This window comes from Sesamum indicum, linkage group LG8 (assembly GCF_026168435.1).
Source record: "Sesamum indicum cultivar Baizhima isolate 11 linkage group LG8, ASM2616843v1, whole genome shotgun sequence".
Lineage (NCBI taxonomy): Eukaryota > Viridiplantae > Streptophyta > Magnoliopsida > Lamiales > Pedaliaceae > Sesamum > Sesamum indicum.
In genome coordinates this window covers 27,754,632-27,781,606 of record NC_142664.1, presented here as the reverse complement: position 1 = coordinate 27,781,606, position 26,975 = coordinate 27,754,632, and the positions used below count along the sequence as shown (strand labels likewise).

At 37.1% G+C, this 26,975-nt stretch overlaps 5 protein-coding genes across 6 annotated transcripts; 3 read left to right on the top strand and 2 right to left on the bottom strand.

Annotated features, from left to right (window-relative positions):
- Positions 1–3: 3 nt before the first annotated feature.
- Positions 4–5,647, bottom strand: LOC105169106 (putative magnesium transporter NIPA4). The gene is made up of 9 exons (XM_011089397.3): positions 4,908–5,647; positions 3,901–3,957; positions 2,255–2,345; positions 2,018–2,178; positions 1,788–1,915; positions 1,532–1,669; positions 1,038–1,130; positions 360–465; positions 4–276 (listed from the first exon to the last, which is right to left on the bottom strand). The coding sequence occupies exons 1-9, from the start codon at positions 5,116–5,118 to the stop codon at positions 170–172; spliced, it is 1,092 nt and encodes a 363-aa protein (XP_011087699.1). The 5' UTR covers positions 5,119–5,647; the 3' UTR covers positions 4–169.
- Positions 5,648–7,870: 2,223 nt separating this feature from the next.
- LOC105169104 (ATP phosphoribosyltransferase 2, chloroplastic) lies at positions 7,871–12,864 on the top strand. The gene is made up of 11 exons (XM_088883779.1): positions 7,871–8,271; positions 8,350–8,409; positions 9,121–9,234; positions 9,807–9,872; positions 9,980–10,087; positions 10,185–10,268; positions 11,354–11,455; positions 11,585–11,698; positions 11,771–11,851; positions 11,962–12,081; positions 12,470–12,864. The coding sequence occupies exons 1-11, from the start codon at positions 8,029–8,031 to the stop codon at positions 12,563–12,565; spliced, it is 1,188 nt and encodes a 395-aa protein (XP_088739905.1). The 5' UTR covers positions 7,871–8,028; the 3' UTR covers positions 12,566–12,864.
- Positions 12,865–13,684: 820 nt separating this feature from the next.
- LOC105169103 (Transducin/WD40 repeat-like superfamily protein) lies at positions 13,685–20,595 on the top strand. 2 transcript variants are annotated; one of them, XM_011089394.3, is made up of 18 exons: positions 13,685–14,014; positions 14,550–14,618; positions 15,095–15,277; positions 15,572–15,726; positions 15,869–15,986; positions 16,114–16,215; positions 16,775–16,928; positions 17,066–17,174; positions 17,277–17,379; positions 17,505–17,655; positions 17,736–17,868; positions 17,946–18,052; positions 18,129–18,199; positions 18,318–18,378; positions 18,685–18,912; positions 19,034–19,118; positions 19,524–19,702; positions 20,106–20,595. In XM_011089394.3, the coding sequence occupies exons 1-18, from the start codon at positions 13,826–13,828 to the stop codon at positions 20,189–20,191; spliced, it is 2,283 nt and encodes a 760-aa protein (XP_011087696.2). In that variant the 5' UTR covers positions 13,685–13,825; the 3' UTR covers positions 20,192–20,595. The 2 variants fall into 2 exon arrangements, with proteins under 2 accessions (XP_011087696.2, XP_011087697.2); XM_011089395.3 differs by having other exon boundaries at positions 13,963–14,014; positions 14,550–14,625.
- A 1,137-nt stretch (positions 20,596–21,732) lies between these two features.
- LOC105169102 (nifU-like protein 2, chloroplastic) lies at positions 21,733–24,299 on the bottom strand. Its single transcript, XM_011089393.3, has 4 exons — positions 24,054–24,299; positions 23,856–23,967; positions 22,911–23,221; positions 21,733–22,188 (listed from the first exon to the last, which is right to left on the bottom strand). The coding sequence occupies exons 1-4, from the start codon at positions 24,174–24,176 to the stop codon at positions 21,997–21,999; spliced, it is 738 nt and encodes a 245-aa protein (XP_011087695.1). The 5' UTR covers positions 24,177–24,299; the 3' UTR covers positions 21,733–21,996.
- A 1,360-nt stretch (positions 24,300–25,659) lies between these two features.
- On the top strand, positions 25,660–26,784 carry LOC105169101 (WEB family protein). Its single transcript, XM_011089392.3, has one exon. It carries the CDS (start codon positions 25,816–25,818, stop codon positions 26,581–26,583), a length of 768 nt encoding a protein of 255 aa, XP_011087694.2. The 5' UTR covers positions 25,660–25,815; the 3' UTR covers positions 26,584–26,784.
- The last annotated feature ends 191 nt before the right edge of the window (positions 26,785–26,975 follow it).

The window sequence follows — 26,975 nt, the reverse complement described above, 5'->3', positions numbered from 1 at the left end:
AAAGGCCAAGAAAAGAAACATTCCTTCCCTTTCACTTGAAGAAAAAATTGTGTTGGGAGATTCCAGTATCTGATAAATACAATATGACATGGGTGTGGTCTCTTCTCCAAAAGAGCTTGATTTTACCAGCTGGGCTTTTGACAAAAACAAGTTGCAATAAAGAATTACATTAGGGTGTTCTTGCCGATTCCTGCCGCTTTAAAGGGATGCCTTCTTGGCCAAAGCCATCCTCCTCATCAGCATGTTTAGGAAGTCTCGTGGCTGTTGATATGCAACCTGCATGAAGATTGTGGTTGTAAAACATTTCCATTGTTTTATAACGACCACGAGCTAGTAGTTAATCCACAAAGGGTTCATACCATCAGCCATGTCTTTCGTTTTGTGAAGAAGAAAGGTTCCAGAAAGAATAGTCACAAATCCACACATTTCTGTGACAATCTGAGTTAGGTTCTGCCTGTCCCAGTCCTGCTCTTGTTGACAAATGAATATCGTTAATGGTGATGCATCAGAAATTATCATCACATCATCATCGTCTTCTCCTTCTTGAGAAGGACGGGTTAATAATGGAAATAGCAAAACAGAAACGATATCATAGTGTGGCTCGGAGAAGTTCCTCTAATTCTACACAACAAAAGACATTTATGGGGCAAATGGGGAAAGAGTGCATTGATTGCATGGGTAGTAAATATGCCAAGAATCACAAGGGACCATCAGGACCTACAACTGTTTGCCAGCAATAATTTTGTGGTGATAGTAATTTCATTCTAAGCTAACTTATTTGGGTACTTGCTACTTATCCACTCCACAACCAAACGAGAATTCGACCACATATATAAGGGACAATTTTGCATAACATAACCAAAGGAGTTGAACTTTGGATCCATTGACCGCAACTATTAGGTTCTCTCATCACCATTAGAACGAATTCACAACTTAATTCAGTCTTCCGAAACATGATTTCCAGTTATATACCTTCATCTACTAATGACAACATCAAAATAACAATTGAATTGAGATCCCATAAGCAGAGTGATTACCTTGAACATGATCACACTTGCCAAGATAGTCAATGATGTAAACATGACGTAGTAAATAGGTGAAACGACAGCGGTGTTGAATGTGTCGAGAGCCTGCATTCAATATTCACCAAATATAAGAAAATCAACCAGATAATAGGGGAGCAATGCAAAACAGTTTCATGCTATTACCAATGAGAACCTATATCATCAAAGATGAATGTAGTGACTGTACTTGTCCATAACCAGAGATGAGAAGCAAAAAAGTTGCCCAGAATGAAAATATATCTTTTTACCTCAGAGAAACCAGGCATGTTAGGATATGGAGACATTAAATTATAATATCAATAAGGTATTTAAATAAGATAGATGTACTTCAGAAAATAGCAACAAGTAAACGTACAGCAGAAGTTGTTTATTTTCAGCACAACATAGAGCAGAAGTTGAAAAAGCTAACTATGGTAAACATCTACAGAGTGGAGAAGAATTCATTGACTGAGAAAATCATTCTTTACCTTATTGAGGTAATTCATTTGTGTGAGGACACAAACAGTGACAACCATAGCAAAGGTCCAGGTCTGGGGGTAAATTAACTGGTTTGTTCCTGACAATGTTAGCTTCAATGCAATTCCTAGTGCTTTGACACTCATAACCTGCCAAAACATCTCTTATGATTTCACACTTAGACAGCTGCTGGAATAACCATCTGCTGTAGGGTTGTATCAAGGCAGGATGGAAGGAGGAGCAAACTGAAGAGGGCACACTACTTACCGACAATGATCCAACCAGTGAACAAACACCAATGTAGAACAATATATGCGTCTGTCCATATTGTGGAATATAATGAAATATTAGAATGAAGACGATTGCTATCACCAGTGCGGCGTATAAGAGAAAAGCTGCAGGAGATGCAAGATCATTTAAGCTCAGCAGAAAAAATATAGAATAATACTGCAATACAATAAACTAGATTGGTCTAGAAAGTTGGATCAGAAATTGACCTGGCTCAGTGGCAAGGTCCCAAACTTCTCTCACAGATTCAATCTGACGTTCATGTGGAGCATGTAGGACAATTGTGGTAGACCCCACAACACATAAAGCACAACCGAGAATACCAAAAAGGTGTAGCCTCTCCCGTAAAATAATATGTGCAAGTACAGCACTGCAATACACTCGTACACATCAGTAACCAAAACAAGGTACTGTAATTAGTTAAGGTCTCCCACATAGTAACATGCCTGATAATAATGCTGAGTGCACCAAGAGGGGTAACAAGAATGGCTGGGGCAAATGCATAAGCTGCAAAATTTGCAATTTCTCCAACAATCACTGTCACAACAGCAAACAAAACACCAAATCAGTAGTGGGGAAGAACCTTTAATCAAAGATTAACTGTCTATGCCTAACACATTTAATTATCTTACAGGAATAATTACATTTTCCTCCCTTCTTACTATAGATAATTAGACAAGCCTCCAGTGGTTTAAGAATAAGAGTCCTCCCTTGCCATTATCTCTGGCTAACTATCAGCGTCCTGGTAGTAATCAAAATGGAATCTTATTTTCTATAAACTTTGCAATACTTCCCCACATATTTTGATAACTTTATTAGAAAGTATTGCTCAAATTCCCTAGGCCAGAAGGAGGTATTTCTAATTTTGAAACTAAAGGAGGAGGTTTATGTAATTATCCATAGGAACAAGCGAATGCACTTCATTGACCCATTATTACAAAGCGAAGAAACATAAAAAGTAGAAAACTGGCTGAATAAGGAACTTATCGATTGGGGGAGAGGTTGAGAATAATAACGAAACAGAGATGAGGATTCTAAGGGTAGTCAATTGATATTTTATTTGGAAGGGTACTTTCCAGTCAGAGTGGACATTTTAAGCTGTGAAATGTTACAAAGACGCGTCAAAGAAAGTGCAATTCAGCAATACATTATACAGGCCACATTCTCCTGTCAGATTTCACGTGTTCTTTTTTCACCCCATAGAAACATTAAGTAATACTGAAATACGAAGGCACATGTACTGATGCTCAAGAAACCAAAGAACTGATGAAATTTCTTGGTAATAAATACAGACCGAAAGGACTAGTAGATGATTTGGCAACTTTAAGGTCTCCTGTTCTAAGTTATTTCCTACATTTCAATCAAACGGACCAAAATCAGAATGCTGACTCTCCCTTTCTTCGTCAAGATCCCTCTACTGCTAAACAATAACCATACCATACCTTTCTAGGTTAGTTATTTCAGATTTTATCTTCAAAAACTTCTAGATTTTACGAAAAACATAATGTCAAATCACAGTCAGCAGGACACCTATTAGTCTATAGAAGCTTTGGCCAGCAACATCATATCTTTGTCTCAATAACTTTTCAGTCAGATACAGGAATGGGAGAAATCATGCATGGACTACACTCCCCACCTTTGTTAGTGCCCCTGTTAAGTTCCTGTAGCTTACCCACAGTGCTCCACAAGGCAAAAGAATTATTGACACAAACAATGACCCAACATACTACAATGAGAAATAATAATCAACTTCATCTTTATCGTGCAATTGTATTGCACAGTTGATTCTTCACATTGCTCTGTTACATTTGAGCATGATATACTAATCTAAATATAGAAAGAGGAGTCATGCGATAACTTGGTGCATTAAACAAGAGACACATGCTCCAGGTTTCTATGATCCCACTAAGTAAAGAGTGAGTAACTTGTATAGAAAGAACAGACCAATCCTTGTGGATTTAGCCACTGGATGATTATTGTAGTTTCTTTTTTCCCTCTACAATGTGCCATGTGGGTATGTCATGTTGTTCTATTAAAATACCACTCAACATGACATGAGTTTTACTCAACATAAATAGAGGTGATAACTCACTTGCTGTCATGCCTATCCACCATAGTGGCTCATATAGATACGAATAGCCTCCAACTCCTGTAGAAGAAAGAATAAGACAAATCAAAATCTAGATTCTAAAGAGAACTTGACTTATTCAAGCAAAGAGCAAATAACCATAAAAACAGGAGAACAAGCATAGGTATTAAGACATAAAACCTAGATTAGTTTCTCATCAACTAATAAATATTCCAGATCGGTCTCATAGATATTAGATCAGCATCTCCAAGATAAAATACAAATGGGCAAGTAAAAATTTGCAAAAGAAAGGTTTCATTAAATAGGAAGGAGCACTTATTATAATTCAGAAGCAAAGTTTCTTCAGCAGCAAATCCAGGCAAGCTACTTATAGAAGCTGACCGACCCTGCTTCAAGGGAACTTAATACAGAAAAGAACAATGGTTTTCACTTTCCAGAAATCAAATTGAGCCTTCAAAAAAAATGGTGAGTCGAGGGCAAAAACAGCAAGATGGTCTGGTGTTGGCTAACTTCTCGCCTTAGACTATAACAAGGAAACAATAGGCTTATACATATGAATATAAATGCTTCACATGAGGCAACTACATCCGTAAAGCAATTCAAGATTCCACCAACTTGTTTATCAAGGGTACTACAGCCCATTAAGTTGTCCCTCCGGAGCAATGATAAAGCCTGAAGCATGTTGTCTACACTATATCCTGTAAACAGATCCGGATCCAGCATTGATCTTGACAGCAAGCATAGAATTGTTTATCACATATATTAACCAGCACCCAAGAATAGCAAGTAAAGAAAACTCAAGACCCTGACCATTAAATGCAATCACAGCACAGTACCATAATTTAATACAATAATCCAGCAAGAACAAAAATACTTCATTCTGCTCAAGAAAACTTAATTCAGCAACCCGAAACAATACATCAAACACCTGACCTCCCTGAATTTTCAACTCCCTGAAAACCACATCAAAATGCAGGCACTACAAAGCTACAAATGAAGTCTAAAGTTACCAGCTCTGACGCCGGAAGCACCGGCTTTCTTTAATCCTTTCTTCTTAACAATGAAGCTGGCGCCAATGAAAAAGCTGGAAGATAAAGCCAAAACCAATCCTTTTACATTGTCAGATGACATCCCCTTGTACGAACCCGACGTCGCAGCAACAGCTGCACCTACCTCCGCCGCTGTCACCGTCGCCGCCGCTGCCGCCGTCGCAGCCGCCATCTTTACAATTCCACAAATAAAGAAACAAAACCCAGAATCCTAGCTATCACACTCTCATTGTACACCACCTCATCAACAACAAAAACTCACTCTAAACAAGTCGGTTATCTCTTCCCTCCGCCTCCAATGTCTGTCTGTAAAATTTCCACCTCCGGCCCAGTAGAAAGATATACTGGGTCTAGCGATCTCGAGCCAGAAATGGAAAACAGCAATTATAATAATCAAATGAAATGGGATTTTTGCGGGGTTCTTGTTTGTGTACGAAAGATCTATAATTGTCGGCGGACGAAGCAAAGAAAAAACACTGATAGGCCTAGTGAAGAAATGGTTGGCTGGCAATGGAGAAATAACAGCTGGGAAATTGACCCAAAAAAACAAACAAAGAACACGGATTTTTGCGCTGAGAATTCTTTTCAGATCGCGGAGTGTAGAAGTAGAGGAATAGTTTATCAGTAAGAATAGTTTTTACCAAAACAAGGACTTGTCTCCGACTTGGGCTTTGATGGGTTGAAGCAGCGGAGCACAACACGCCACCTTCATAGCTTTATCTTAATAAAAAAAATCATCCCTTTTTCCACCATAATTTATTTATTTCTTCGGTATAGCTATACATTTGAATACTTCTACCTATTTCATTTTTAAATTACATAAGGGCTGTTAAATTTTGTTATAATTATAACTATTTTTTAAATTAATAAATATATTCTATCTTAAGATATCACAAAAAAATTATTTGTTACACGGCTATTAATTTTAAAAATATATTTATAATTTTTTAAAATAACGATAGAATATTTGTAATTATCACAAATCTAATCAAAACTCATTATAATTTAAGCTTAAATTTCTTATAATACTCAAACCAATATAAACTACGCTCCTAATAATTTATTTCCTGAATAATATATCAATTCAAGATTTTTACAACTCATATTCATACAAGCATCTGATAAAATGATACTGAATATTATCTTTCGTTAGTTGTCAAGCGGTCGTTTTTTGTCATAATTTTAATTAATAATGATAATATTTCTTCTTTTGTTAGTAATTTCAAGAATTTGTAATTTGGAGTTTGATTTCATAATCTTGTATGACTTCTCTTTATGGCATAATTTCTATACTTCTTGGGAACAATCAACATTGTGAATGACCATTCACATAGACATCTTTCTCCACAAGTCAATTCACATAGACCTATTAACTCAATACATAATTATATTATATAATAGCGAGGAATTAATAGAAATTAATAAAAATATTAAAAAAATATATTTAAAAAAATATAAAATTTTTATAATAATTTAAATTATAAATATTATTAAGAACGGTATTTATTTTGGGGGTTTAATAAAACGAATTCGTATGAGTTATTCGATAAATTAAATATATACATGAAAAGTGTAGAAAATTTAGTTATTTAAAAGAGAATGGAAAGATGGTTGAATTTCGATATAATCAGTATAAAAAGATTGGTTGGAAATATACTAGTATTATATAATATTTTATTTAGAATTTATTATTTTTACGAGGTATTGATTATATATATTATAATTTACTATGGGACGTGACAATAAAGTGGAGGGTTGAACAGCTCTTCGTGTTAATAAAGCCGTTTTGAAAATTTGAGGCAAGTATAATTGGTTTATATATGTATATATATATTAATATGGTTATAATATATGGATTGTTTTGTAACTTGATTGTGGATACTGACTGTCGTAATAATTACCTTTATATCTATGAAACTGCTAGTAAATGTTTAAAATTGTTAGTGTTACATGGATGTTGAATGAATTGTTATATGGTTGTATACATCCTAGTTGTTGTTGGGTTCACTTTTAGATTTTTGTCCAGTTGGACGTTTGCTATATCCTTTTTAAGTTGTGTACATTTATGGGAAAGTAATTATAAATTTTTGTCGATTACTATTATCTCTAACGATATTTATATATATATTAAATGGATAAAATAAAATTTATTTTACGGGTTAAATAGAAATTTCTTATAGAAAGGGATTGTAATTAAGAAAATAGTATACTAATTAGTGAAAATTAGATTTAGTACCGTAGGGAGTGATACATATATATTATCATAAATCATTGTAATTTAGCGTTTGAGGTTAAACGTCGCACATTTATGATACGAGCCGAATCATTACAAAGTCATCCAATGAGGTTAAACGTATGTTTAAATATGTTGGCTGATTTTTACGTGGTTAGACTTTGACTATTAATAATAACATGATTAATTATTAAAATATTTCATTTTTCGTTTAATTGGACAGGATAATGTACCAAACTCAATCTAGCAATCCATTTAATAAAAATAATTGTGCCCCACTTGACTAAGATAAATTTTATAATAGATTATTAATTAATTTAGTTGAATCAAATCCAATGTCATGGCACAAGCATAAACTATAATTTCTCCACATAATTTGTATACAGATAATAGTGTCGGGGCCAAATTGGGTTCTTTTCGTATGATATAATTTATTCAATCAAATATAATAATTAATAACTTCGTTCATAGAAATAAATACGATCTCAATTGGAAAAAAAAAAAAAAGAAAGTGGCATGATTTAGTATAATTATATATAATTTTTATATGATTCGTTGTTTTTATTTAATAAATAAATTTTTTATTAATCAAAATTTAATTAATTCACTGATGCTAATAAAAATTCAATTTGCTTAGAGAATCCAATTTGAGTACTAAAATAAAATCACAAAGGAATCTCAGCCGTAGTCCCACGAGAATGCCACGTGTCATTCGGCATCACCACCACCACCAAGTGCAAGTAGTATTCTGCTAAGTGCTAACGCCACCCTCTTCCTAGACGAGTCTCCCCCTCCGCTCCCCTCCCTTTCTCTCTCTCACGTACAACACGGACTGCACGTCGGGAAGAAATGTCTGTGTTGCGGACGGTTTTCCTGCAAACTTTGCCGGCTTCGATTTCGCCGTTCTCAACGCCGTCGTCTTCTGCGGGTAACTGCGTCTCCGTGAAATTCTCTGTTTCGTGTTGCTCGGCGGCGTCGCCAGTTACTTTGGTGAATGGGAATGTGGATAAGAAGCCTTTGGAGAGGAATGAAGTTCGGCTTGGATTGCCGAGTAAAGGACGAATGGCTACAGACACTCTTGATCTTCTCAAGGTATCTGATTTTGTGATTATGTTTTTGTGGTGTTCGGCATACTTTTTACTAGGTTAACTCGTTTTATTTTATGTGCAGGATTGTCAATTGTCAGTGAGACAGGTGAATCCACGGCAGTATGTGGCGGAAATTCCTCAGGTGTGCCTTTCGTTTACGTATGCAAGCAAGTTGAATTGTGTATTTAACTGTTGCCTGATTCATTTTTCTGTTACTACTTAGTACTTTATTGTATTTCAGCTGAGTAAAAGTTATCAATTCATTTTGGTTGTTGATTTAAGAATAGTTAATTGTGTTGGTCTTCTTTTCTCCACAGACGACAACAGCGGATCACTCTGAGATAATCGTTGATTTTAAATTTTAAGTGAAACTGTTAAGTTTTTATTTGTTTTCTACCGTAGGAAAGAACCTCATAGAGGCAAATTCAGGTTCTGGTTATTGAGGCCTGATTTATATCGATGAAAACAAGCTCTAGGACTTGCCAGACTACTTTAAGAAGGATTTCAGTCATTCTGCTTTATTAAATATGACATCTGACTGAGTTAAGTGCGAAAACTAGATTCCATGTAGCATATACCAATAAGTATAAGATGAAGCTCTATTGGGTTTATGTTCTTAATGTTGGAAACATATACTCGAAACTCTCACATACTTCTCCTAATAGCCTTTCCAATACATGCTGAACTCTGGATTTAATTTCTGCAATGCCTCGTGATGTATTCTCTCTCTCTCTATAGCGAATATGTTTGAGCTGAGAGTTTAGTTTTTCCTCATGTTCTCATCTACATGAGTATATACCTGGTTTATATATCTCTATGTTGTTAACATATAGCCTTTTTTTCTGGTATGCAGCTTTCAAATTTAGAAGTTTGGTTTCAGCGGCCGAAGGACATTGTGAGGAAATTGGTATCCGGAGATTTAGACCTTGGAATTGTTGGTTTGGACACAATAAACGAATATGGGCAGGTGGATCCGGCAGGGTTTATTTTATCAATATATGATGTATTTAGTATGAGACCAGTGCTAGTTAATAGTCTAGGGAGAATTCTTATGTTCAATTTTCTCTTTCATAGTTTCTCACTTGCTTAATCAACCAAACCAGAGTTTTCTTTTCATATATCATGCTCCCGACTCCGTGACTGGTGAATTTTCCTGCCCTACAGTGTTCTTCAGGGAACATTTATCTCTCCTAGGCTTCTTTCCTTTGGTCCTCATGGGACATCTTTTCAAGTTCCTGATGTTAGGTGTTAGAATTTCCCCCCTCAAACCACAGGGCTATCTACATCCAACTTCCAAGGTCAAAATTTGAAGCATTCCTTACTATTGGAGCAATATTTCTAGAATGAGGATTGGTGCAAGTATTTTGCTTTGGTTTGTTCTCACTGCATAAAAGAACAACTCTAGTCTTTCCAAAATGATATTTTTATGTATTATGTTGGATGGTTTTGGTATAAGATTATTAATAACTTCTATATAAGAGTTATTAACTTTGACGAACTTCATTAATTAAATTCTCCTCATTTAGATTATAATTGTAGGGAAATGAAGATCTCATTCTTGTCCATGATGCTCTTGAGTATGGAGATTGCCGTTTATCTCTGGCGGTAAATAATTTTTAGAACTGCAATAGATTGCAAACATTTTTGTTCTTCTTAGACTGTTCTTTTAACTTGAATATGCTTGCGGCCATATAATTGTATTCTTTTGTTAGATTCCAAATTATGGCATATTTGAGAATGTAAATTCTTTGAAAGAGCTAGCACAGATGCCACAATGGACGACCGAGAGACCTCTAAGAGTCGCTACTGGATTTACATATGTATGATCTAATTTTTTTTTTCCCTCATTTTCTTTTCCTTATGTTATATTTGCTTTATATTGAAAAGATTCTATTTAGCTCACATTTTTGTTTGCAGTTGGGTCCCAAGTTTATGAAGGAAAATGGAATGAGATATGTCACCTTTTCTACTGCTGATGGTGCTTTGGAAGCAGCTCCTGCTGTAAGCATTGAATTTTTAATATCAATATGTATATCTTCCTGGAATATGATTGCGGAATTTATATATATTCGCATTTTCTCCTCCCTGGGTACCCCGTTAAGTTTTTGCTCACCTTCTGTCCCTCTTTTTCTTTTCTAAAAAGTAGAGGTCTTTTATGTTTTATTTCTTACTTCCTCAGTGAGCAAGGTGGATTTACTATTTGGAGGGGAATTATGAGAAAATTTGTAAATAAACATTTGTCCTTTGTGCTAGAAGTGCACTGCATAAATAATGTTGACTCTTTTCAGATATCCAATCCAATACATTTATCTTGACATACTTTGATGTTGAAACTCGTGATTCTGCTACAACATGCATCATGAATTACTTTGGCTTGTAAATTCTTGATTTAAAATCACTTTGTTTCATGGAGCCTGGGATGCATGCATCATGAACCCAGGGGGAAGAACAGTGAATAAAGGCTGTAACAGTCACTCTGTTAGCATAATATGTGTTGCAGAGAATGCCTGCACTGCGAACCGTTAATTATGTCCAGTATTGGTTTATTGTTGTTCAATCCATTGGTGGGATATTTGAAGCCACTTCAAGCCCTTTGCAACAGAAATTGTGCAATTTGAACTGCAAAAAAGTTATTTAGGTAAAAATATGGAAATTTCAGTTGATAAATTACATTGAGTGTCTGAGGGAGAAGATACTGGAGCTTACCCTTATATTACATTTTACCTGTCCTCAAGCAACAAAGAGTGGTTAATTTCCTTGAATCACATGCCAACAAGATACATTTGTTAGGTGCTGTTCAATTTAACTCTCCCAGGTTCTTTTGATTTGTACATTATTGCTAGTGGCTCCGTTCTGATAAGTTATCTTGAAATTCCATTGAAATGTGCTATTTGAATGTATGTGGATTTCTAATATGATGCTTTGATGAAAAATCGCATTGCTACAATAATTTTGTGGATACTTGTTTCTCATTGTGTGAATGATGCAACCTACGGATGTCATTTTTATGTGTTATGACCTGAGAAATGCTGACTACTTCTTTCTTTCTCCCCCCCCCCCCCCCCCCAACTCTCTCTCTCGTTTAGATGGGGATAGCTGATGCTATTGTGGATCTTGTAAGTAGTGGAACAACACTGAGAGAAAATAATTTGAAAGAAATTAAAGGTGGAGTTATCTTGGAAAGTCAGGTAATTTGCTCAATGTTTGCTGGTCAAATCTCATACCTTATGATGAGATCTCATCTGAGGAATGTTTATGGCCATTGGTATAGACTAATTGTTTCCAGAATATTTTCTGATCTCAGTTTATCATCTCAGGCTGTTCTTGTTGCTAGTAGAAGGTCATTGGTCCAGCGAAAAGGTGTGCTTGATATCACTCATGAAATGCTTGAGAGATTAGAGGCACGTTTAATGGCTGTTGGTCAGTTCACGGTGCGAATAATTTGTTTCCTCCATTATTTTGCCGCTCCATGTTATATCTATTATTTATAGTTCTCATGACAGGTAACTGCAAACATGAGAGGAAGCAGCGCGGATGAAGTGGCTGAGCGAGTTCTAGGCCAACCATCTTTATCTGGGTTACAGGTTATTGGTTCAACTTCTCCTCTGCATAATAATACCTTCTAACAGGCACCGTCTATTAATTTCATCCTTTATCTATTGCAAACAATTCACATTCATGCCTTTGGATGCAGGGACCGACTGTTAGCCCAGTATTTTGTAAACGTGATGGACGAGTGGTAGCAGACTATTATGCCATAGTTATTTGTGTACCAAAAAAAGCACTTTACAAGTCTGTTCAGCAGCTCAGGGTGGTAAGAAATCTTATTTAGATTCTGCATCTGTTTGTATATGCCGATACAAGAATAATGTATTTGCTATGGTGATCTTGATTAGGACATTTACAGACTCTTTAAAGTCTAAAGTGGTGGAGGGGATTGAACTACATCCTTTCAACAGTTGATAATATATCATGGGTTGACTTCAGGATCTTAAAATTCATTGTTTGAGAAATATTTTGTTTTAAATCTATTAGTTATTGTTATTCCCCCCCTCCCTCTCTCTCTCTCTGCTTTTTTTAATTTGGTCTGTGTTTGTGTGATGTGTGCTTTCTGAGCCTCATCACAGGCGTTCTCATTCTGTTGGTTTCGCTCATTTTCCTCTTTGCCTTTAGCACACTCAAAATCTCTCTCGCTCACACAGATTGGAGGTAGCGGGGTTCTGGTTTCTCCTCTGACCTACATCTTCGATGAGGAAACTCCAAGATGGCGCCAGCTTCTTTCAAACTTGGGACTTTAATCATATACCATACATACGACCTCGGGAGAAGTCATGAGCTGCAGCTCTGAGAAATTAAAGATACTTATATATACACTTTTTCAGTGGAGATGCCAATATTTGTTTTAGATTGGTAGGACAGGCTTATCATCTCTTGTTGCATCTAAAATAAGATGATAGCTATGGCCACATACTGTTGTTAAGTTTCAGGCGAATGATCGCGGATCTTCTCTTTTAATTTGTATGAGAGGGAACGGATTAAACTAAAAACTCCTGTTGAGAACATCTATTTATATTCACGGATATACGTTTTCTGCTTATTCCAGGTTGCCATAATCTTAAGGGAGTCTAAACAAAACTATCTCATTTTTCAATGTGTAACTTGTAAACAATAATTATATCTGTAATGAACTTGGGAGAAATTTAGAAGATAACCAAAACAAGAACCAGGGATGGGAGAAGAAAGAGAGACACAGATGAGAGGAAAGGAAACAAACTTTAAATTTCTTGACAATGAACCCAAATATGCCCTTGGCTCCTTTTACATGGAATTGCAACAAAAATTAACAAAAGACAAACGCTGAAAATGACAATAAATTCAGAAAACGATCTGGCTCCTCCTTCGTCTTCAGCTTGCAATTGGTTGGTTCTTTTGTTCTGCAAAAAAGTTAAAAAAGGCAACTCCAAATTCCCCTAGCTACCGCACAAATCCCCGCCATCCACGTGGTTTGTTGTCTGCCCAAATGAGAAATGGGTATCAGAGCTTAATTTCCCCAATTCCTTCCTTAATCTGTTCGTGCCTAATTTCTCCACAACGACGCCGCTTTTGCTTCGATGTTTCAATCAGCCCCCAAAATTTATCGCGCCCTATTCAATGGCTCAGATGAGCCTTCCCAATCGTGCGGTCCTCTTCAATAGTCCGTTTCGGCTGTGAAACGCGACAATAACATATATATGTATTGATTTATGCATGAGAATATCAGCATTTCACTGAAATTTATCAGCAACATCAAGATTGCTTACGAGAGTTGTGGCCCATTCATTCATCAAGTTTGGGCCGAAACCCAAATAAAACTAAAATCGCCTTAAGAAGACCATAGTGAAGGTGACTTCATTATCCGAATATGAAAAGCGCATTGTAGAACAAAAAGTCGCTGAAAGCTCACCTAAACGGCTAAACCCCAATAAAACCCTAGATTGGAATCCCCAATTGCCCCCTTCCCTCTGCACTCTGCTTCCTTCTTTCCTTAACCCACACAACACGCACTCAATACACGCAGAATGGGACCGAGGCCGCGGAAGGAGAACGGCTCCGGCAAGCCCAAGAATGAAAAGGCCGAGAAAAAGGTGCAGAAACTGAAAGAGAAAAACGTGGAAGAAAATCTGAAAAGAATTGAAGAAGCAGAGGCAGCAGCTGAAAGTTCCGAAGATTCCCCGTTCCTTTCGGACTCTGGAGAGGATGATGACGAGGTATTGCCTAAGATTTAAGTGGTTTTTCAGTTGCCATGACTTGTTTTGGTGAAGTATTGGATTCCCTTTCTGCCGATAGTTTGAATTGTTTGATTGAGAGTTTTAGCTGCACATGCTCGTAATTGTAGGAAGCGACTGTTCATCTTGGGTGTGACTATGGATTTTTTTTAAAAAAAAAAATTGAGTGAAAGGAAAAGTTTGTTAAGATATTTTGCTTGCAGGAGCGATTATGCTTGAGATTTTAGTGTTAGAATGTTAGGTTCAACTTTTGATGTAGCCTTCATTTTGTTTATGTAAGGACAAAACTTTGTTAAATATCTACTCCTAATATTACTTGTAAAGTGCAGTTTATGGAAGAGGCCATGTAATGTAGTCTAGAATTTGCAAACCAAATGATCTTTGGGTGACTGAGCTGCTGAGTATGACCATTTATTTTGTTACATCTGAAGTGCTGAGATACGAAATGAAGAAAAAAAATGTTTATAAACAAGAATCAAACTAAATGATTTTATTTTTCTTTTTGTACTTTATGTAGAGTCTATCTGAGGACAATGGCTCAATAAGCGAATCTGGATCCGAGCAAAGTAAACTCTCGGAGGATGAGGTACATGGTAATTCTCAATTTGGATTTGTCATTCTTGTAATCAACGCAAATTTCAGTATGCTCAAGGTGGTCGCCAGGTTGGACACTTGGACTTCATATTATTATGTCATAATTCCTCTTCTCTTTGCTGATGTATCTTGAACTTAAATTTCTAAACTTGTTACTCTACATGGTTGTAACCTGAAGGACTGATACTATAAATTGAATAGACATAAGTTTAACTGTTGATTCTGTGGCTATTTGTTATACTGATTGGTATGGACTTGTGTTTGTGTGATGGGATTTCTATTTGTTTCAGTAGTTTTTTTTTTTCTAATTGTATTTTACATGTTTATGGGGGAACTCAATGACCCTTTTTGTTGCATCAGCAGACAGATGTATTGTTGTATATACTTTATGTTAAAGTCCAACTATCGATGAATTCCTGCTTCAATATTAGTTTATTTCTTAGATAATATGATTTCATATTGTGGCAGGATGTTGTGCGAGCAGGTGATGGTGGTAATCCTACTGGTGCTAGTGATGATGATACTGACCATTCGAGTGGAGACAGTCTTGGAGAAGGTGATGATAATGATGATTATCATGGTGAAGACAGCCATGGTGGAAGTGATGACTCCCGTGAAGTAGTTGAGGAGAGTGATTCATCTGAAGATGAGGTCTGTTTGACTTACCTGTTTCAAGTTACTAGGAATATCAGTTCCATCTCTTGAGTGACTGAAGGTTGAAAGAGAATAGATTGGAAAATTAAGAACCACAGTAAAAAAGAAGAAAAACGGTCTGAGAAAACTAGTCTAACTTGCAGCTATTTATACTTCACCTTTTGCAATTTAAACTTCATTATTGAGGAATAGAGTCAGCCACTCATATTGTTTGCTAAGAGCTGTCCTATTTATTAGTTCTTACTTGCTGGCCTGCGGTTAATTTTCTATGCTTTTTGGGGGCAAAATCAGGTTGCACCTCGTAACACCATTGGAAATGTTCCTTTGGAATGGTACAAGGATGAGGAACATATTGGATATGATTTATCTGGAAAGAAGATCAAGAAAAAGGAAAGACAGAGTAAGCTGGATTCTTTTCTTGCAAGTGTTGATGACTCAAAGAATTGGTGAGTATGTAACTTCAGTAGTATCTGTTTGAATTGAAGTTCCTATGTTATTGCGGGGCAAAACCACGTACGCTTAGGATATGCCACATCCCTAACAAATGCTAGATGATGATTAATTCATATTTTGCTCTGTTGTGTTTAGGCGTAAGATATATGATGAGTATAATGATGAGGAAGTGGAATTGACGAAAGAAGAGACCAAACTTATTCGCAGACTACTGAAAGGAAAGGCACCCCATGCTGATTTCGATCCATATGCTGTGCGTAGTGTCCTCATTTTCCTCATTTTTTGCTGTCTATTATTCTTTTTACCCCCAAATATCGATTGTGCAGATTATGTATCCTCTTCCTTCAAACAACTCTTTATGATCTTGGTCTTCCGTGCAGCCTTATGTTGATTGGTTTGCTTGGGATGGTGCTAAGCATCCCCTCTCTAATGCACCAGAACCAAAGAGACGCTTCATTCCTTCAAAGTGGGAGAGTAAAATGGTAGATAGCTTTCAAACTTGTTACTCATGCCTAATATGAAATCATTTTCTTTCGCTGAAACTTTTAAGTTTTTCCTTTTCATTTCTATCTAAGGATTAAGGAGTAGGTTTCTATCAAATCTTAATTAGCATCATAAATGAAGGGGTTTTGCAGATATACTTATATCCCGAGTAATTGGCCAGTGTTTGTCTTGGTTAATATGTTTTTAGTTTTGACGAGATTAACCTCATGGTGTGAGAATATGAAGTAGTTGTTTCAATACTTTTGTATCATTTATGAATGTATTCTTTGCCCATTCTCCGCAAACAGAAATTAGATGAATAAATTTTCATGGAGTGAGGACTTGTTAGTACTAGCATTTTCCATCTTTTTCCTGTTTCTCTGTACTCAAATGACCTTTTTATCTTGTCTTCCCCTGCCACAGTTTAAAATTCTAAATGATCAGTGAGCTGGCGTATCGTGGATTCAGATAAAACAGATGTAGTTAATTTGTAAAAGATTTTTATGAACTTTACTTATCATAAGTTGCTAATTCGTTATATTCTTCTTTGAACTACAGGTTCTTCGATATGTCCGGGCCATCAGGAAGGGGCTGATTAAATTTGATGATAAACCCAAGGAAGAGCCTCGATTTTATGCGCTGTGGGATGATTCCACCCCCGCAGAAAGACAGGGGTTGGCATATATTCCTGCACCAAAACCTAAATTGCCAGGTGTGCTTGCAATACACACTCTACCTGAAATAACAGGGTATTGTTAATGGCACCAGTATGCTTGACTATGTATAACGAATATAATTTTCACAATGATCGAGGATTATTATTTCTTCTAACCTAAAGTATGGTTTCAGGTCATGAGGAGTCTTACAATCCTTCTCCAGAATACATCCCAACGCAAGAAGAAATAAATTCTTACCAGCTCATGTTTGAGGAAGACCGACCTAAATTCATTCCAAAACAGTAACTGCCTTCCGGCTTTTGTTTCTTCAGTTTTTGATGATCTTTTACGTCTGCCACTTTGTAGTGGGAGATGAAAAAATTAACCTCTTTGTGAAATTTTAGGCACACGTCCTTGAGAAGTGTTCCTGCATATGAGAAAGCTGTTCGAGAAACTTTTGATCGGTGTTTGGACCTCTATCTATGCCCAAGAGTTCGGAAAAAGCGTGTATGTATAACGAATAATGTCTTATCTAGATGCTTGAGATTGACTTTTCATTTGGTCCATGAAACTATTTTTGAAGCTAAAAATCTATAATTCATGGTGAATTACAACCTGTTCAATTGTTTCAGATTAATATTGATCCTGAGTCCTTGAAACCCAAGCTGCCTAGCCGTAAAGATCTTAAACCATATCCAACCACTTGTTATCTCGAGTACAAAGGCCATAAGGGTCCCGTCACTACCATCTGTACAGAATCGACAGGGCAATGGATTGCTTCTGGTTTGATTTCATTTGTATTTAGAGTTCAATGAAATGTGGAAGTTAGAAGTGGGTTTAATCCGATTCTGTAATTTATGAAGGTTCTAAAGATGGAACTGTTCGCATTTGGGAAGTCGAAACTGGAAGATGTCTCCAGGTCTGGGATATAGGTGAAACCATCGAGGAAGTTGCATGGAATCCTCTGACGGAGTTTCCTATCTTAGCTGTCGCAGCGTAAGAATAAATGCATGGTCTTAATTTTTTTTTTATTAAATTTGGATGTCAGTGTATGTAAAAACTGATCTTTGCAGGGGCCAAGATGTGTTTATCTTGGACACTGGATGTGGAAGTCATGAACAACAGAAAAAGATTGAAGAGCTACTCCATGTTGAACCCCAAAAGGCAACAGATGATTCCGGTGAGTATGAGTAAAAAGTTATGTGCTCTTTATCTAACTCTCAACTTTTGCAACTCACCTACAACTGCTACTTCAGATATAAGTGCGTCTATTGTCAACTGGGTTCGAGATGATAGGCATGGTGGAATCAGATTGAAGCATTTTAAGGTAATTTTATGTCTTAATTGTGTTCCACAGTTCAATTTAAGTTGTCTTATGGATCTGAAGATGCTGTATATTCAGGATTTAATCATTGAATTTAAGTGTTGATAATATTGAATTGCAGACTGTAACTAAAGTGGAATGGCATCGGAAAGGAGACTATCTCTCAACACTTATGCCATCTGATATCCTTTTCCCAGCTGTGAATACATTAGTTGGTTCATTATGTTGCCCTATTTATATATCAACTTCGTTCCTGAAATACCTGTCATCAATGTACTGGTGGAAGTGTGGTGTGTAGTGCAAGAATTTATGCTCTGTGAAGTAGTTATTGGCACTGCATGGTGCATGAAACTAAAGTTGCTGTCAATATTTAGTATGTGTGGTACATTTAGGAAGAAATAGCTTATTCTTTTATGGGGGGATGAGGTGATGTTATAATAGGAAGTATGTTTCAATTCGGACCTTGTTATTTCTTGACCTAGTTGTACGTGAATCGCGATCAGTATTGATTCACCAACTCTCCAAAGGACTTACTCAGCGAATTCCATTCAAGACAAAAGGAATTCCTGTTTCTACTGCTTTCCATCCCACTCGTTCCATATTCTTCACTGCAACAAAGAAAGATGTTCGTGTCTATGATTTGTTAAAGCAGAAGCTTATCAAAAAGCTTGAAGCTGGAGTCCGTGAAATCTCTTCCGTAGCTATCCACCCTGGTGGTATGTCTTTCTCACTCTCATATACACACGAACACGTCATGCATGCGGTGAACAGACACATGCATGCTGTTATGGGTGAATGATGCAAAATTACACATATCTGAGCCCCATGTCAATGCAGGTGATAATGCCATTGTTGGAAGCAAAGATGGAAAATTGTGTTGGTTTGACATGGACCTTTCATCTCGACCTTACAGAGTCCTCAGGTATGTCATAACAATTGATTCTTGTTATGAAATTGCTGATTGAGTGCCGTGATAGTTTGAAGTTGTTGTATATGGCTGAAGTCATATAATCTACATCTTGAAGCTTTTCAGAACTAACTTATTGACATCATTTCGGTGATTAGAAATTTATATGAACAAGAAAACCATGTTCATGATTTTAATGGTATGCTGCTTATTATCAGGAATCTTACAATACTGGTGCTTTTGCTGCATTTCGGTCAATTATCAAAAAATGGCAATTCGTTATCGTGACCATGTTCAACGTATGCTGATTAATAGCAGATGTTAGCATAACAAACAAGAAAGAGAATTTAAACTATTCACGTTTGTGGTTACTCATAGTTAATGTTTTCTCTAACTTATGGTTCTGATTCAAATATGCAGGTGTCATCCGAAGGACATTACTGGCGTAGCCTACCATCGCTCCTACCCTTTATTTGCCTCTTGCTCTGATGATTGCACGGCTTATGTTTTTCATGGCATGGTTTATTCGGATATGAATCAGAATCCGTTGATTGTTCCTTTGGAGATTCTTCGAGGGCATTCCAGTGCTGATGGAAGAGGTAATTTTTTCTTAATCTGTGCCTTCATTTTCAATCATGATTTCTATGGTCTTCATTCCTATTGATTACGTATTTAGTGAAGGTACAGTTTGTGGCTTTTACATGCAGAAAGTTTTCTTTGAAGATGGCCAGATAACATAAATATTTACGATTTTGGGTGCTAGTTTTGTGTGTAATTTTCGGTCTGTTTTTATTGTGGGTGATTCTGTCTTGAGTCTACGAATCCTGACCTCCTGCCTCTGGTAATTAGATGTGCAAGAGGCGGCGGTTGTTTTATTCACGCCTGATTATGTGTTCATATATTCTGATAGAAGTGTACTATGACATGGGACAGTTTCATAACTATTAATGGGCATGTACAGGAGTTCTATTACTGTAATATTCCTGGTGGTGATTTTTGCAGGAGTTTTGGACTGTAAGTTCCATCCAAGGCAACCTTGGTTGTTTACTGCAGGTGCTGATTCTTTGATCAAGCTCTATTGTCATTAAGTTCTTCATACTTGAAGGGCATTCCTACACTGTCAGCTTTATAGAAGGCCTTGAAGATTAGTCAATTTCTGTCGGGAGGTGGGTGGGCAATCCGGGTTTCTTCCATCTTCCCTTCGTACAGATTTGCATCACAAAGAATTATCAGTTATCTGGTTGTAGGATAAAGTAGCCAAAATTTTGTTTTTATCGAGCTACATTATTTTGAAGTCTCATGCCATTTTCGGTTTTTATTATACACGTTGTTCCAGTTGTATAACATCTGATGTGCTTTTCAGTGGAGTTATCCCTGTTCTACATTGTTAATTAACTAGCTGGAATAACCCTCTCCCCGAACATGTGCAAACTTTGTAATTTAGCAGGCATTCCTTAAAGATATGTGATCTTTACAAAATGTTTACCATGAACCCTTTGCATTTTCCTTTTCAATCATTTATTGGTGTTGACTATGATTTTCATTGCCTTTTGGTGTGGATTTGAAGTGAGAAGGTGTTTGGCTTGTTCACGTAAATCAGTTTGCTGAAACAATCTGAATGTGACCAGCTGTATTCTGCAACTGACTCATTGGAAGACAGTTTTGGTAGGGCATGTATTGCAAGTCTAAGAATATAAATACTTAGAGATGAAATCTTGGATGGACTGGGCAATGTCCACCCGAGGCCGCATTAGATTAAGGAAGAGACTGGCATCCCCCCCCCCCCCCCCAGCCAATCTAGAACCTAAGCAACAAAATAAGATAACAATAAGTGTTCATTCCACTGTTCAAAGGTTTTTGAATTAGGCCATTCTGTAGTGGGACTGATCTTTAAGCTAAAATTTTGCACCCTTGGCACTCTTTAGACATTGAAGCGCAGTCGTAAAAATTTACCTATGTTCTTTTCCTGTTAATGTTGGAAGAACCAAATCAAATCACATTACGAATCATGCCTGGTATTCAGTTGCATTACATTGTTTTTTGTTTGTAGAAGGATGGTAAATTGTTGGTTGAGTTGGAACTGTCGTTGAACAGTATAATAATAACAAATGTTGGCTGAATTTATGATGAATTGGTGCCGTTCTAATATTTCATAGTGATCTAAATTTTAACTGACTATTCATCAATTCGCAATGAACTGCTGCCAACGTTTTGGTTCCTCACTAGGTAGGCTGAAGCCAGGAGTACTCTCAGATGATTTCACTTTTAGCCTGCATTTGTGATCTCTCTCTCTCTCTCTCTCTACCTCTTTTTCTTGCTTCCTGGTGATGGATCACTGTCCATTTGGACTATGATTGAGGGTTGAGGGTGTTTTCTTCATTGCATTTGTGGCAAGACAACAGAGGTGATCTTGCAAAACAGAGTAACAATTTTCAGGAGATGTACAGTAATTCACATCGAGATTTGCACAGAAAATGTGGTTTTAGCTGATGCGGTGACATAATTAGTAGGCACTACGTGTTCTCGTGCAAGATGTCGACAATGGCTAATCCGAAAGTTTTTGGAGATTTAAATGATGTACTATACCGTGTTGCACATAACATGTTATCTGCTACAGCCTGCTGCCAAGTTAAAGAACCTGAGGTTGAAGGCAGAAATATTTTGTGTAAATAGCTGCAAATCCTATAATAAATAATGGCACGGTTTATATGTACACAGCAGCAGGACATTGAAACGGATACATGCTACTGCTAAAGTGTACACCTGCCCAATACTTGTAGTAAAGGTTCAAATCTCACTTACTGCACCAATCCTCCATCCAGTCTTCATTCCGACTTCCAATTTTAGGAGCTTGTGCTATATAATTGGCATGGAGATATCTGTAAATTATACATTACGACAATAGCTGCACAGCTGCAATGGCTGGAATTTTTTCTCGAAGTTTCTGAGTAACAGCCACTCGAACAGTCATCACACCAGCTGCAGGACCAGTTATTCGTACTTTAACTATCGGCTCCTCAATTGCTACTAGCTCTAGATCTCCACCAGCTGCTCCAACAAGGTAAGGCCTTATTTCTTCGAGTACCTGATAAAGTTCAAGTCGTCAGGTTAAACTGAACCTAGGCCTTTAATGAACAAGATGGCACTAAAGATAAAGAGATGCATGTTTAGCAACTTGATTGTAATACTTAGAATGCTATGCAGTGGCTGGTGCTCCGTTAGGAATTTGTTAGTGCTAATTCTAGGTGGTGTGAGATAATGGTTGGGGGGTGGGGCACAGAGGAAGTTTGGGTAGGTGTTGAAGTTAGGAAGGAGAAAAAGGGACGCGTAGTACTCATACGGCAATTACATAGACCAGGAGCAAGGGCTTCACTCTACTCCTACATCACATACAAACAGTGTCCCTCGCCCCATATCCATTCACTCTACCCCTATATAACATACAAACAGCATTCCTCACCCCATATCCAAGGCCAAATGTAGGAGGGCATCTACACGTCAAACTCAAACAAAAAGCAAAAATTTATAAACTTCTCAATTAGAAATTGAGGGTTGTCTTGGAAACTGGTTGAATACTTTTTAAGGAGAAAAAGTAGCATTACGATTATCCGGGACTTTGTTAGTTCTTGTGGTCTATATGCCCAAGGTGAAACATGCATATAGACATGGTGGAGGGGAGGAAAAAAGTTACAAAGACTCTGGAACAAAAATGTGGGTGATAATTTCATAATCTACAGCAACATATCACAATTAACTTGAGACCATTACGAAGAAAGAGAAGCATGCAAAGGTGGGAGGAATGTCTACCTTTTCTATATTTTCTTCACTCAGCTCAAGGCCAGTTTCTTCATCTGGAACTGCCTCAACAGCAACAACTTGGGGGAATTTTTCCATTAGACGGCGCTCGATGCCCATTTTCATGGTCATTTCAGAACTAGGACAGGAGCCACATGCCCCTTTTAATTTCAACTTTACAATGTTTCCGTCGATCTCATGTAATGCAACATTTCCCCCATCAGCTATGAGATATGGGCGGACTTCATCCAACACACTCTCAACATTTTCTGCTGTGAGTGGCAATTCCAAAGCCGAATCAGGAGTGGCAACTGCCTTTATACCTGCACAATCCATACAGTTTCTAAAAACTTGACAGTATACTTTTATTTACTTGAGTTTGAATGTATCATACATTATCCGGACTACTCAGAATTTACAAAACTTTGTAACTCTAAGCGAATATCTATACTCATGCCCAATTTGCACACTGCACAGCTGAAAGGCTTACCACTTGGATACAAAATTATCTTGGCAAAAATAGAATGAAAACATAATAGTTGATTCAAATCACACAATTACTGCGTAGACACAAAAGGGAATGTTCAACTTTTATGTACGTAAGAAACAACAATAAATTAATTTCTCATATCCTTCCCCCATCGAAAAGTTCTCAATCTGGAATTATGCAAAAGAGTTGAATTTTCTAACGCAAGACTACGGAAGTGATCAACATGATTGGAGACGGATGCCTACAGGAAAAGCTAAAATAAAACTACACTGTCTTCGTTTGTTCCAAGCGTATATCAATTATTTTCCAATCCACAATCAAGCATAAAAGTAGCAGAAGAACTCGAACAATTTGATTATACACAGTTGACCAATCCTCTAATTCACCTGAATCAACAACACCAATTTATGAATTCCAAACAAACAATAGACTCATACAAATCAAGGACAGTGGACCGGAAAGCTCACCCTGCCGCCGCGAACCACTAGGCCAACCAATTCCAAAATGATACGACGAGGCCTCCCGCACCAGATTGACCCTCCGGGAAACCGAAATCCGATTGCCCAAAAATCTACAAACCTAAGAACATTTAAACAGAAAGAAACATAAATCCGATAACTTCCTTGACGGCGATATATATGGTAGAAAAAGAAGAAGAAAGAGACCTTGGGAGGGGGAGGCCGGCGGAATAGAGCGGCGGCGGAGGAAGAGGAAGGCGAACAAGAGGGGTCGAAGGTTTGGCGGAGGCTGGATTGATGAACAGAGGAGTGATTGTTGATAGCAGCCATGGTAGTGTGCCAACGAAACTTTGTTTTCAGTCAGTGGAGTTGAGCTGTGTGTTTGTGATCGTGGGGCTTTCGGCTCTTCTTCACAACCCAACGCCAATACTGTTCACTTAATGGAGCCCCGTGACTCTCATGCGTCCTCCAAGGGTCAATAGAATGCCAACACGCGTTTCGTCTAAATCATTTTTTATATTTTAAAATATAATTAATAATAAAAATAAACTATATATAACCGATACAATAATATTAAGAGTATTATTAACATAATAAAAAATTTAATATAATAATATGCTAAATCATCGTTTATAAGTAAAAAATATATTTCTTTTTTGAATAGAATTTTACTAAGAATTAGAACCCAAAATACCCCCACAGCAACTTTGGAGGGGGAAGACGGAGAAAAGTTGGAGGGAAAATTGTATTTGTGGTCCGCTACGAAAGAAGAACTTGTACTTTTAGTTTCATAGTTTATTGGCTTACTATATTTGGTTCGATAGATAGCACTTGAGATAAAAAATGTTATATTTTTTTTCCTATGATACTAGATGTGCTACAGTTTTATTCTATGGGATCAGAAATGTTATAATTTTTTATTTTATGCGACTAAACGTATTAAGCATGGGACAAAAATACAACACTCTATCATTTGGGACCAAAATTGTAATTTTTGAAAAATTAAAAAACAATCCTTGCAACTTGTAGATTGTTCAAATATGTTTAATCGCTTTTTCAAGAAGTACAATTATAATACATTAGATCGATTTTTTGACACTTTAGACATATTTTTGTTTTTCAAATTAGTTTTTTGTTTGTGATTTGTCATTGCTAATAAACTATCATAATATATAAAAACAATAGTTTTTTTTTTCAATTTTTTATTCAAATTATAATTTTGATATCAAGATTCAATAAAATATAATGCTAAACCAAAAACTTCATATGTAAAGTAGAATAAAATCTTTTTATATATTATGCGTAAGTATTACTTTAGTATGGTACGATGAGGGCAACTTTCTTTGTTCGACCCGACTCGCCTGACCCGACCCGTCACATGGCCATATCCATTTGGATATTCTTATACTACAAGAATACTATTCATCATTAGTATCTTTACAATCTCTTTCTTTAACTCTTGTTTTCACCATAACAAAGTCAAGCAGCACCACTCACATAATCTTTGTCTGCTGAACCCAATCATTTGATAATTAAGGGTATGTACAAGCATAGGTTGTTGGAATATCCCAATCCATAGAGCCCAAAACCTAAACACAACTTTTAGAACACACACACACACACACACTTCACTAATATTTAATGTTGTTTAACTTGATCTTTCCTATGTTTAATGTATGTGTATGCAATAATACCACATCCATTGAAAGTTAGTTGAGTTGTCTACCTCCTACCACCCCTGCAAAATCCCATGTTGGCTTAACCTTCAAATCACAGTATCTCATTCCTCACACACACACACACACTATACTACTATACCAACATCTAATTCCTTCCCCTCATATTTTGGCTTATAAGCAAAGAAAACTCAAATGTCTCATCCTATATACTTTGTCCCATCTCTTGCAATATTGAAATTTAACCACCCCATTTCTCACCTTTGTCTTTGTGTTAGAGAGTACTACACCATATGGAACTAGAACTACCCCAAGTTCTTGATCCCAATGTTGATCATGACCAAACCCCGCCCCCCGCCCGTGTCGACTACCGTTCCAACGTCGACACTTCTAGGCCTTTTCGCTCCGTCAAGGAGGCCGTCGCCATATTTGGCGAGCGTTTCTTGGCGGGAGAGATTTACACCCCTAAGCCCTTTAGTTTTCCTAGGAAAGAGACTCCGTTCTTTGCACCGAGTCCTGTAGTGGAACCAGAACCACAGCATTGGAGCCACTCGTCCCCTAGTCCGAGGGGTTCGAGCTGTAGTAACGCCACGACGCTCTCAGACACAGTGAGGAAGCTCGAGGCTGAGCTGGAGAACACTAAGGCCGAGCTTAAGCTGCTCAAGGAGAGAGAATCAGAGACGGAGGTGGCATTGGCCTCATTGAATGCTGAGCTCCACAAGAACATGTCGAAACTAGCGTTGGCCGAGGCGGCAGTGGCGGCTAGGGCGGCAAGCCGAGGCGGAGACGGGGCCGATGGAGCGATGATTATAAGAGAGGAAGAGAAGAAAAGGGATGCATATTTGAAAATGGAGAGTGGTGCTTCACAAAGCTTGGCACAAATCTTGAGTATTGGAGATGAGAAGGAAGGTTTGTTTGTGGGGAGGAAAAAGGAGAGGAAGTTAGTGATGAAAAAGAAGCCAATTGTTCCTCTTGTAGGGGACTTGTTTTCAAGGAAAAAGAGAACTTCCACTACTCTGCATAATCCTCTTTATGCACCTTCTCACCTGCAGTGGAATTGATGATGGTGTGAATAAGGTTGAATCATAAGAATGCTTGTTGTTTTTGTTTTGTTCTCTTGAATATATTGTGTTAACTTTTTCTATCTTTCTTTCTTTAAATCTTGTTTATATTGTGTAAAATGTGTTACCAATATGATAGTTTTTTGGTGGGTGCTAAAGTATTGTACTTGTTCAATCAAATTTTATCATTTGATAATTTAATTATTTGTATATTTTTTTTATTGCTAAAATAATAACTTATAAAAAATTAAATCACACACATGCATCATCATGCAATAAAGTATACATGACTTGAATCGTCCAGCTACGTGTTGCTGGGCCACTTAATGGTCCGGCCCAAGTTAGACAAATAAGCCCAACTCGTATAAGGCCCATCAATTAAACTCCGGCGG

Bases quoted from the DNA above. Each gene is read 5' to 3' on its own strand.
- LOC105169106 (XM_011089397.3), bottom strand. From the start codon at position 5,118: ATGGCGGCTGCGACGGCGGCAGCGGCGGCGACGGTGACAGCGGCGGAG. The intron at 2,179-2,254 runs GCATGTTACTAT...AGTGTATTGCAG, and splicing joins GCACTCAGCATTATTATCAG to TGCTGTACTTGCACATATTA. The intron at 1,916-2,017 runs GTCAATTTCTGA...CATCTCCTGCAG, and splicing joins GGACCTTGCCACTGAGCCAG to CTTTTCTCTTATACGCCGCA.
- LOC105169104 (XM_088883779.1), top strand. From the start codon at position 8,029: ATGTCTGTGTTGCGGACGGTTTTCCTGCAAACTTTGCCGGCTTCGATT. The intron at 9,873-9,979 runs GTAAATAATTTT...TTCTTTTGTTAG, and splicing joins ATTGCCGTTTATCTCTGGCG to ATTCCAAATTATGGCATATT. The intron at 10,088-10,184 runs GTATGATCTAAT...TTTTGTTTGCAG, and splicing joins TCGCTACTGGATTTACATAT to TTGGGTCCCAAGTTTATGAA.
- LOC105169103 (XM_011089394.3), top strand. From the start codon at position 13,826: ATGGGACCGAGGCCGCGGAAGGAGAACGGCTCCGGCAAGCCCAAGAAT. The intron at 16,929-17,065 runs GTGTGCTTGCAA...GTATGGTTTCAG, and splicing joins ACCAAAACCTAAATTGCCAG to GTCATGAGGAGTCTTACAAT. The intron at 18,379-18,684 runs ATATCCTTTTCC...ACCTAGTTGTAC, and splicing joins CTCAACACTTATGCCATCTG to GTGAATCGCGATCAGTATTG.
- LOC105169102 (XM_011089393.3), bottom strand. From the start codon at position 24,176: ATGGCTGCTATCAACAATCACTCCTCTGTTCATCAATCCAGCCTCCGC. The intron at 23,968-24,053 runs GTCTCTTTCTTC...AAATGTTCTTAG, and splicing joins GCCGGCCTCCCCCTCCCAAG to GTTTGTAGATTTTTGGGCAA. The intron at 22,189-22,910 runs GTAGACATTCCT...GAACTTTATCAG, and splicing joins GTGAAGAAAATATAGAAAAG to GTACTCGAAGAAATAAGGCC.
- LOC105169101 (XM_011089392.3), top strand. From the start codon at position 25,816: ATGGAACTAGAACTACCCCAAGTTCTTGATCCCAATGTTGATCATGAC.